Source organism: Sesamum indicum, linkage group LG3 (assembly GCF_000512975.1).
Source record: "Sesamum indicum cultivar Zhongzhi No. 13 linkage group LG3, S_indicum_v1.0, whole genome shotgun sequence".
In the NCBI taxonomy this organism is placed as follows: Eukaryota; Viridiplantae; Streptophyta; class Magnoliopsida; order Lamiales; family Pedaliaceae; genus Sesamum; species Sesamum indicum.
The window spans coordinates 10,513,997-10,525,607 of record NC_026147.1 but is presented as its reverse complement, the minus strand read 5'-3'; the positions used below and the strand labels follow the sequence as shown (position 1 = coordinate 10,525,607).

At 38.4% G+C, this 11,611-nt stretch overlaps 1 protein-coding gene across 2 annotated transcripts in view; it reads right to left on the bottom strand.

Annotated features, from left to right (window-relative positions):
- LOC105157976 overlaps positions 1-10,404 on the bottom strand; it is a 13,074-nt gene extending 2,670 nt beyond the window's left edge. The window contains exons 1-8 of one of the 2 annotated variants that reach the window (XM_020693066.1): positions 10,276-10,404; positions 6,532-6,947; positions 3,908-6,450; positions 3,680-3,825; positions 1,706-3,589; positions 1,456-1,504; positions 1,125-1,369; positions 901-1,008 (exon numbers count right to left, since the gene is read on the bottom strand). In XM_020693066.1, the coding sequence (XP_020548725.1) occupies positions 901-1,008; positions 1,125-1,369; positions 1,456-1,504; positions 1,706-3,589; positions 3,680-3,825; positions 3,908-6,450; positions 6,532-6,721 (5,165 nt within the window). In that variant the 5' untranslated portion in view covers positions 6,722-6,947; positions 10,276-10,404. The remainder of the gene's footprint in view (positions 1-900; positions 1,009-1,124; positions 1,370-1,455; positions 1,505-1,705; positions 3,590-3,679; positions 3,826-3,907; positions 6,451-6,531; positions 6,948-10,275) is intronic. The other variant, XM_020693067.1, reaches the window with a different exon arrangement.

The following is an 11,611-nucleotide window of genomic DNA, read 5'->3' as shown; positions in this document are numbered from 1 at the left end:
TTTTGTTTCAACAATTCTAAGTACCTTGCATTGATTAAACATATTATAAGTGCCTTAAGCTACAATTTGAAAGTAAACCAGAAACTTAATCATCCAACCTCCATTTCTCTGGAAGATCAAATATTATGATCCTGAGGAAAGCCACTCTAACACCCTGTTCCTAGTTTTGACACAATAACTTCGTGCACTTGGACATTTGCTTACGAGAATGCGTCCAGGCTTTGACCATAAACTAGAGAGAAGCAAGAAAAAACTCTACTCTCCCTCCAAGAATGACAGAACAAGTATTTATTTTTCAGATATTTGATCAAATAACTGCTCCTGTTAGCTTGAAGCATCTCCCTTTACTGGATAGAAATGCAAAATGAAACATTATGTGGGCCTGCATCACCTGATGCTAATTTAAAAGAGATAGAAAAAGGATCAAAATGAGAGCTTAGACTTATAACAAGGAATCTGCATGAAAGCAGCAAAATTATAGATATCTGCGCACTCATTGTGTACGTCTACATTTTGCATGGAAGTGTGCATTTACCCCATCTAAAGTATATTTTTTTTTCCCTAGATATATGTCTATGTACTAACTTCTTGCCAAGCAAAAACGTTAACGGAACAATGGGAGACAGAACATTATAAAAATATGGGAGTAACAGATATCAGATGGAAGCAACTACTCTGGGAGACAGTAAAGAGACCCAGATAGCTATTTCAATATCTCCTGAAAATTTCTTAAGCCCACTGCTAAAGGTTGAAGAGATTATTTAGCTACCCTTTTCCCATAACAGATATAACAATCTACCAAAGTTCCCAAAAAAAAAAAAAGGAAAAAAAACACTTGGTAAATCATTAACAGCTATCTAATCGTCCAGACAACACATATCTCTGGTAAAACTACTTTACCTGAAGAAATCATTTTCCAGCTTCCTAGCTCTTCTCATCAGCTCTTCAGAAGCTTTTGCATAACACCGACATCCATTTCTCTCCGACAATTTGCTCTTTGCACGAAGTCTGAAGTATAAAACAAAAGAGCAGGTTATAAAGAATGCCACCAAATAAATAAGGTGAAAGATAAAAAGATTCGACACAGTTTTGCCAATTTCATGAATACCCAAATTCATTCTTACCTGTCCATGCTGTCACCAGGCTGATCCAAATTACTTGAGCGGGAAACTGTGCTGCAAGCATCTCCTAGAGCTATCCTGGAGACAGCATAAGCTACAATCTCGTAACTCATAGTAGCATCAACAGGGAGAATAGCTGCTGGTGAGGGGGGAAGCAATTGCTGCATGAGATGCGTTGTCAAAGTAAGCCTTCGTTTGGATCTAAGCATTGGTGGTCCATCTTCAATTAGTTCAGCATCATCTTCAACCTGCCATCAGAAAATGCGCTGAGGAATAGGGCCAACTATGCAAAAATTAAAGTCAATACATGAGGAAAAGTATGCATCCAGCACACCTTTTCAGCAAGACGATTTGTTGCTTTATTCCAGTCTGCTTCTGGCTTGCTGCACCGAGTAAATCTCATGCAGATTAGGAAAATAAATTAGAATAGTACAAACATAATAGTTGTAGATCACAAGCATCAGCCGTGCTAAATTCCATTTAATCAATTGCCCAACAACTTATCATTAAGCATACGAGTCTATAAAAGAAAATATTCAAAAGAAAGGTGAATAAAAAAGAAGAAACAGACTGGTGACAGCCACCTGAGGGTCCAAAGATCTTGTGAACCTTCGGATATTATTCTGTGCCAAGGATGAAGTTCAGAGGTAGCACTCTTACGCTTCTTGGGTCTCAAAATCTCAAGATGTTGACCAGTGACATTAAGCTGCGATGATTGAGAAGAGAAATGTCCATTGGCTAATAATGAGGGAATAGAACTTTGATGGCTGTTGCCCAATTGACATGCGTCAATGGGAGCAACAGTTCCTTTCTCCTCCGCGTTAAGAGTATCCAAGCCAGTGGAAGACTTCCCAACATGTTCTCCTGGTCTTAAGGAGGTGACTTTGCGTGCATCATATATTTGCAACATTTGCCCATTTTTAAAAGTTCCATACTGATTAAACCACGATGGAGCCATCTGGGGGCTAACCTGATGATGATCAGCTCTAGCAGAAGTCGAATATCCACCACAAGACTTGCTCTCAGAAATGTCTCGACTAAGTCCCAGCATATCCTGTGAGGCTACATTTCCTTGTTGAGAAGTGTTCTTGTGGAAGATTTCAGCTGGACTTGAGAAGTGTAGCATCCCTGAATCCTCAGATGGGGCCCCAGTGCTTGAACCCAAAGAATCTCCTACTGCATTGTGTTCATTCTGCTGCTGTGCCTTCACAGTTGCTATATGAACATCCGAAACACTTTCTGGTCCTTTCATCCTCTTCGAGACCCTGTCGCTTGAATCAGCCTCTGCATCCTTTAAACCCTGCATTTGGCTCAGTAAGGAATAATTTTGATGAGAGAAGCTATTAGGTCTCAGTGATCGACCAAAGGCTTCAATATCCTTCTGTGTAGAAGCAGAATTTGCAGGAGAATCTTCCAAGCAATTTTTCATGGAGGATGCTTTTCCCAATGATTTTTCCATCTCTGGAACTGGGTCAGTGTTTGCAAATACTACTGGCTGACCAGAACTCTCCTTCAGCCTTTGCTCTTCCCCATCAAAAATCCCCTGAGGGTTTACTTGACCTTGTGTCAAAGGAGAACTTGATTCCAAAATATTTGGCTGGGGTGACTCTTGAGTATGTGATGATGCTTGCTGAAACTGAATGCTCATATTATTTTGATGGGTAGGAACATTGGTCCACATATTATGCAACATTTGTTTAGAATATCCCTGTCGAGGAATACCAGACATGCCAAAATGCTGAGAAGTCGTCTTACCATCCCGGGTGGGTATAGTTGTAGTTGGAACTCTTTTCGTTACATCACTCGGGCCGGTTTGACGCGACGTGCCCCCAGATGATGCAAGATTATCTTGTTTAAAACAGCCAGATGCATCAGGCAAGAGAGTCTCTGCAAGCCTTCTTTGTGCAGAGTAGGAACTGTACCCATTGGAGTCAATCCGCTGATTCACCAACATTTTTCCAGTTGAACTAGTTATATGTTCATTCTGAACATTACTTCTTGAATTCGGAATAGCCGAACTGGAAGCTAAATTAACATTTCCAGGCATCTTATACAGAGAGTTCTCATTCCCACCATGATCTGGAATTGCAGATCTGTTAATCTTGAACTCAACCTGGGTTTCTTCAAAGGAAGGCAAAGATGGACCTGTATGTGTGGCAACCATCTGCTGGTCTTTACCTCCCATTTCTGCAGCAGCATTACTAGAATACAAGGAATTAAATGCGTCATGACCATTTTGAGAAGACAATTGACGCTCAGGAATCTGCAGCCTTTGGGATGGAGGACCAAGTTGCAACCCAAAACCTTGAGAGACAGAAGCCTGATTATGCTGGAGGCTGCCAACCGCATCCAACTTTTCTGCTTGGGGCAGCTGAGGTGATGCATTGCCCTCAGAAGAGCTAAACAGAACCATGGCACCATGACTAGTTGATTGATCGACCTTGTGAAGAAGCTCCAGCATGTTTTGACTAGCATGAAATGGATAAAGTTAAAATAGTATGGCAGAAGTTTAGATTAGTTTTACTGACACCAGCAATGGAAGTGAATAGTGAAGGTACCTTGAAGAAGAAGCATTGCTGGACGTGTATGCATCAACGGGTCGACTAAAGAGAACTGATACCTTAGGCGCATGACCAGAAAGGTTTCCACGTGATGGTACCTCATCAGGAGCTTCAATATCTCTTTGCAGCTCAGAGGACTGGTCCTGCAAATAATAAAATTAATCCTGATTTCTGCCTAGTCAACAGGAAGTGTTATACATACATGTCACAAAATTAAAAAAACACCTTTTCCTTTACTGTTGAATTCGTTGGACCCTGACCAAATATTTTTGACTGGCCAAAATGGGGATTTTGCTGGTACATAGCCTGTGTACGGGTGGTTTGCTTGTGAGCATAGGTTCCAACATCCTCATCAACATTTCCCATGGGATGATACTGAAACTTGCGATGAGCAGAAACTTTCCTAGGAAGCTGATTTGTTGAAGTTTGCTTCCCAATGGGAAGAGATCGTGAATCACCTTCTCTGAACGAACCAGAAGTGTGCTGAGACAAGTTTGAGCGATGGCTGTCATTAGAATTTTCCTTCCCATCACAATTATCTATCTCATGCCTTGCATGTCTCGCAACTTCATCTTTTTCACGGCTATTCATTGGGTCCAAAACCTGATTCAGGTCATTAGCTTGATCCAGTGATCTTACCAGACTTTCAGCTCCTTGGGATCTAGTCGAAGGATGGGCATTCTTCCACTGATTGAGTAAATAATTATGCTGAACAAATGGACTGGTTTCTTCACTTATCCTTGCATTACATGAGTTAGCTACTGATGCATCATTTTTCGAACTTAAAGTTTCCTGATTTGCTGGGGAACTGGCTACCCTAGATTTTACATGACCCAACTCAGAAGGAGAACTATGAACAGTATTCAACTTCCATAGAGAAGTTCCATGAACCACTTCTCCATGCACCACTCTCACTTGACTGTTTTGAGAATTTTGGTGCAGCTTCTCAGCCTTATGATTATTCATCACCCTCTCTCCACCAGGTGGTATAGCTTCCAGAGAATTCCAACCATTTGATTGTAGTCTAGTTCCAGTGTGTCCAGAAACCCAAGTTGGAGAATTTGTTTTGGCATTTCTCTCTGCCTGTAGAGAATGAGAGGCATCTGTATCTTCAGCAACTGAACTTTGTAATGGACCGCTGTTTGACCACTTGCCAGCTTCCTCCAAAGACTGATAAAACCTCTGAGACATCTCAGTCTGCAATCTTTGGCCAGGTTCATTTTGAAATTTCTGGCTTAATTGATTCAACCCCATTACATTGTTTGTATTGATATCATCAGGAGCAAACGATCCAGAACTCTGGGCTGATGGCATTTGCAGACTGTCATCAGCTAAAGATGATACTTGTTTGCAACTCTCATTGTTCAATGAAAGGGGCTGACTCCCTGAAGGACCATCATTATTGTGAAAGTTCAGACCACTCCAACCCTCCTGTGGCGGCATATCGCTGCTGGACGTTTCACCTACAGCTGATTGCATAAGAGCACTCCAACTACCACTTTGAATAGAAGGTAAACCATTTGATAAGCCACCATTATCGAACAAAATACCAGCTTCTCCAGTATTATGTGTTGGCTTGCCAAAGGCAGACCATATATTATCATCTGAACCAAACAAAATCTTTTCTTCTGTTGGATCTAGGGCAACTTCATTCTGTGGTGAGGCAACCTGCCTAGTTGGCTTTTCACATGAGGTATCTGGTCGAACAGCTAGATCCTGTCTCCCCAGGAAATCCTGCTGAGGTGCATTTCTCGACAAGGAATTCACTTGCTGGAGGCCCCCAATATTTCTCATCACAGTATTTGGAGATTGCCTAGAAGCAAGTCCAAACATGTTTTCAGTCTGAAATTTATGCCTAGAAATGGAAGACTCGTTCTGTACACCTACCTGATCTGGCAATAAATTATGTTGATTATCCTGAAGAAAATTACTATTATTAGACATTTGAGGCATTGAAGATTTATCTGTCACCATTTGGGAATATTGGTTTCCGGGTAAACCCCTTGAACTTGAAATAGGAACTCCATAAAGAGATTGATCAACCTGCTGTGCCACCAAATCCACTGAGCACTGTGTCTGGCCAAGATTTGGTGGAAAACCAAGTCCATTAGCAGACACCTGCATGGTTGGAGAACCCCGGTTCAGCCAGTTTGTACCAAGCTCAGCGCTCCAAGGGTACTGTAAGCAATCAGAGTTTGGTGTTCCATTCACCAATGTGGTCTGGGTGCCAGATGCCTGTTTAGCAAAGGGGGGAACCTGATTAATCAAATCCTGTTGCCTTAAACCAAGTTGCTGAAGTTGCTGCTGCCTTTGCAGCTCTTGCATTTTCCTGATCATGAGTTGATGTTGAAATTGCTGCATGTCATTGATTCCAGATTGCTGACGCTGCAAAGATTGTGGTACGGTTGACTGCTGATGGCTCATCTGCTGGTGCCCGCCAAAAAGATCAAAGGTGACGGGGGACAAAGATGTTCCTGATCTAATTGAAGCTTTTGTGTGATGGTCAGGGCCACTAGCTTGCTGCAACTCACGGACAGATAAGCCTCTTGAGGTTATTGAAAGACGCTGATCAGAATCTGTATCCACTGCCAGAAAATTTGCTTCATTCTGCCTTGTCTGGTGAAACTCATTTCCATACATGAAGCCATTCAAATTTGGTTGTTCATTTAAGGACTGACTTTTAGCAAAATCAGGCCTCAGATTTGGCTGAGTAAAGTTCAAGTCATGTGCCTCATGAAGGGGATAGCTGCCCTCTCCTCTATCTACGTCTGCAAAAGAGAACAAATATCATAAATAAGAAAACAATCCAGTAAACGGTTTAAGTTGATGATCAAGCAGCCATGTGATACCTGAGGTTTGCGGAGTATAATTTTTGTTAGTGGAACTCAATAGATCAACTTGTCTTTGGTTGCCAACCCAAAAGTTGCTGTTTAGCACTGGCCAATTCCCTTCCACAACTTGTGAGTGATGATTCCCCTGCAATGAGTTGTCTTGTGCAAAAAAATTGTGAACCCTATCTCCAAATTCGTTGCTAGGCATAGATGGTTGACACCCAAATTATCAATTGTGTAATGTTGGTACGCTTAAAGCCTTAAACTTGATATAAAGAATCCAGTGCTTCAAGTTTAAAATTCTTTTCCACTCGTATCCATCTATACAACATAAGAAAATTATATCTGGAAAACAAACAAAATTATGAGCGCATCATAATCTCCTGAAATCAATCTTCAGTTCTGTGCTTGCTTCTTAACCTGAACACCACCTCCTGAGCAAGAACAACCAAGATGAGTTATTACAAAATCTACAGACAACAAACATAATTACAATAACTAAACCAGCGCTAACGAAGGTAGGTGTAATATTCAATAACACAATGGCTAGGTGCTGCCAACTCCTTGAACAAAGGCATAATAAGACCCTGAATTCATCGGGTCTCCATATTCTCCATATAAGTGTTGAAAAAGGAATTGGAAAGCACGAGATGAATTCTGACAATGGTGGACTCAGGGAAACCGGGAAGGGGATAACTTGGCAATTCAAGGACAAATGAAAGGCAATCTCAAAGCAAAGAGAATACAAATGACATGAAATACTTGTAAGTTCAGTATTTCCACTCAAAGACCTCCGTAGAAATAAAGAAAATGCACTTAAACGTGTGCATGTGCATGCTCGTGCACATCCAGGAAGTGCAAAAACATGGTCAAATATCTAATGTTACGCCTATATCGCCCCAAGCATCACAGAGAGCGGAAAAAAGTTCTAGGTTGAAGCTAAAACAGCTTTCATTCTCCTAGGAGAAAAAAGTTATGCTAGAAGATGACTCACTAGAGAGCTGTCAAAATATATTCAGCATTCTTGCCAATCACATTTTTCAAGCTACAGCCTCTGAAAATAAGTCCTGCCTTTCATAAATACTTAATTTGGCCATGAACCATGGCCCAGCTCTGAAAATAAATTGCAAGTCCATCGTGAATTTAATTCTACCATAGAAATTTCTTAGAAGAATACAATTGAGAGTCATAATTAACAAAATCAGTTAGTTATACATGACCCATTTGTGATATAACTACCATTCATTCTTTAACTGATTGGTGCTTGATCAGAAAAATAAAAATATCAAAGCAAAGAAATAAAGCTAAAAGGATCAAATCAAATAATGTAACTACACATCAGGGTACCAGTGGGGTGTGGACAAATATCAACATAGTTAAATTGTTGGCAGAAGTCTAATGGCAAAACAAAAATTACGTGGGAGGATAAAGCACCCAAATAGCACAGATGCCCCAGACTGCGAGGTAGGTACACAATATCAAACCTTAGGCACACACTGCAAGTTCATCAAATAAAACCATTAACATATATAAAATCACCAACCTCCTTGAAACTAGAAGATAGGAAAATCATGAAACGGTAACTGCAATCAATAATTGAGTCCAACTACCAAGTATATAAACAATCAGGTTCAGGCTTAACATTCAGTTGTTTCGAGGGACGACTAGATGATTTTCTAACTTCTTTCCGTCATCGCCATATCTCATTGTTTGTTTGTTTATATTATCTGACCAAGGTAAATTTGCGTTCTCCGAATGAACAGTGTGGGATATCTCAAGAAACTTCCCCAAACAAGGTACGGTGCAAATCATACAGTGTTACATACATTTTTCCTTCTTCACTTCTGATGTGAGAGTAAAATGATGACAATCCTTTTGAATCACCACCAAGAAGATAACAATCTTAAATCTCCAATCACTTTGATTCAGTTTTATGATGAATGAGAAAATAAAAGACAGCAAGTACAAATATTTTTTATAATTTCTTTCCTTGCGTATCTTACCTGTGATCAATCTTAATGCACCCTACATAATTAGTTATAGAGGTCGTAAGTATACGACGAAAGTTTCCTTAAACTGCAGAATTTGGCACACAACTACCAGAAATATTAAAATGTGGTGCTCAAGCCCCTACCAATTGGAGCATTATCAAAAGACTTGGAGTTGGTCATGTCAGATTTGAAACCTAATTCAACCATTCTAGTGGAAATTGAAGCCTGCACGGTATCCATTTTTCTTCAATTCTATCAGCCATGAAGCGTGGAGCTTTAGAAAAGACTTAACAGAGGTGAGGTAGAGAATTGGTTATCTTATCAAGTTCCATCACTTCAAAATGTTTAATTTTATAGCTGTTAAACATTGCCCTTTGACGTTAAAAGCTGAAAGTAGATGATCCCCATTTCCCTAGTCTTTTAGAAACTATATCAATAATTATTGCAATTTTCCCAAACCATAGAGACTGAATATTTTGTTTCAAAGACTTTTTTATTTTGCAGCACAAACATTATTTACTTTTAGTTCGCTTTGAACTACTTGTTTTAATATTATGATTTTGTTAGACGTATTTTGGGTGGATCTCATTTGAAGTATTATGCCAACATGTGGTTCATTTTATCTAAGGTTCAAACCTTGTATCTTATCAAAATATCATTATGGAATGAAAATGTATGACTTGCAATAATGTAACATTATTCCCTATATGAGCTAAGTGAACTTACTTTGCAGATGCAAAGTATTAGGCCAATTTATGCTCAGATTTCATCTTAGTTCCAAATCAAAATACCTTACCAAAATATCATTATTGAATGAAAAAATATGAGTTGCAAAAATGCCATTCCTCAACAAACTCATTTTTCCTATCTGCCTTATTGAGTTTCATGTCTGAGTATGCTGCATTTTAACAAATCTATTCCCATTCCAACTTTACCAAAATTATCCTGCATGCCAAAACCGAATCTGGAAAACATATATTCATGGTATCCATGCAGTGAAATAATGCTAACACATGGGCAAGACACTATATACTTAAATTGAAATTCTAATTTTGGATAAAATCAAATCTGAGACAGTGAACTTTCCATTGAACACTTATACCATCAACTCAGTGACACTTCACGACAATTTTAAGACCTTAAACCTTAAATTGTAATTGTTTAAGTGGAGATTTCAGCTACAGAACCAAGAAACTAGTCATTTATGTCAAGGCATAAAACCTGAGTCCCTCAATTTTCATAACCACGGTACAACAATCTTCATTGATAAGCATAGTAATAAACCCAACATACCACATTGAAAACCCTAATTATAGGGCACCAGAGAAATACAAACAAAGGGAATTTGAGGAAAGCAGAAAATTACATTACAATTAGAAGCAAACTAACAACAAACAACCACGCAGCACATCTCTTTTTTTTATGATAATGTGGCAGAGGTTTAAGCTTTCACAGTAGTCAAAGAAACATCGAGAAGAAACTAAAGCAGAAACCCTGGATATGTTCAGTACACCACTAAATCACAAAGAACTAGGTGACAACTAAACCAGAAAGCGAAAAGGGGTACTTTCCAACTGCAAACCATTAGGAGCCAAAACCAGAGAACCAAAACCCTAATTACAAGATTGAAAAAGAACGGAACAATAACCCTAAATTAACAAACCCAAAATCAATTATGGACAAAAAAAAAAATCAACCCCGAACAAGACGAGAGCAATATCAATTCAAGAAAAAGAATAAAGCAGACAGTAGCCAGAAACCACCGTCGTACCTTCACCGTAAGAGCAACACCATTTGAGGGGGTTTCACTAAGTTTGTGGAGCGATCGGCGTCGAATAAACCCCCGCCCCGCCGCAACTATCTTCAGATTCAATTCAGGCTCTGTATGTGGAGCGATCGGCGTCGAATAAACCCCCGCCCCGCCGCAACTATCTTCAGATTCAATTCAGGCTCTGTATTCCAGCTTGGAAAGCAGAAATCGAACACTCGTGGAGGAATTGAAGCTGCTTAAAAAGCTTCGTTAATGGAGGGAAAAAGAATGTGGGGGGTGGGAGGGAGGGGGATCGGGTGTTGGTGAATCGGGGGTCTCTAGCGCCGAAGAACACTTTCAAGGGCTCTTGTAATTGGCTTACTCGGCCGAAACAACACGTGCAGGAATCCTACTGGCTCCTCTATAACTTATCGGAAAACATTAGTTCCATAATTCATTACTGTATTTGGTTTCATTTTTAACTTATTTTAACATGTTTTGTAGAGCTAAAGACAGAAAAATAAAAATAAATAAATATATATTAGAGATAGTATGTATGTTTGATTTTATGTTTGAAAATAATATAAAATAAGTATGGTATATTTGATATTGGTTAATGGGAGACAAAAAGTATTGTTTATTGTCAAATCATGTCTCTTATATATATATATTTATGTATATATGTATGAATATGTATATAATTTATTTAGTTGTGAGTAGATTAAATAAATAGTATTTTCTAATTATATATGTACGGAAAAGAAAAAATATAATTTATATAAATATACTTTTATAAATAATTAAATGCACTCTAGTAATGGATTAAAATATTTTTGTTAGTCGTTCTATTCGAGGTGATAAGTTTAAATGCATTATTCAAATAATTTAATATATGAATTAATCGCATAGAATTGATATATTATTTTATACTTTTTAAAATTTTTTAATTATTCCTATGATGTAGAAAAATATTACGTACAAAATTGCTCATTATTCTTCCTTTTGCTTCGAATTGCACACTGATTATAATTTTGTCTATGAATTTCTTACTTATATATCAATTTCTCATTATGATTCATTTTTTATTCCTAAATTCGAGACTAATTTGAACGTTGGAGTGCTAACGTCTTTTTTGCAATTCACCCTTTTAGGATTTGCATTCATTTTGGCCAAAGCTTTGAACGTAGTCCATATCAATTGGACCCGTGCATTTTTTGAACGCATCACATAGAAATCACCAAATTTAATATAAGTTTATAAGCAAAAAGTAAAAATTATCAAAACTTACTAAAAATATTGATTGAACTTAATTTTATTAAATAATATAAATAAAGATAACATATTTTATTATCATCCA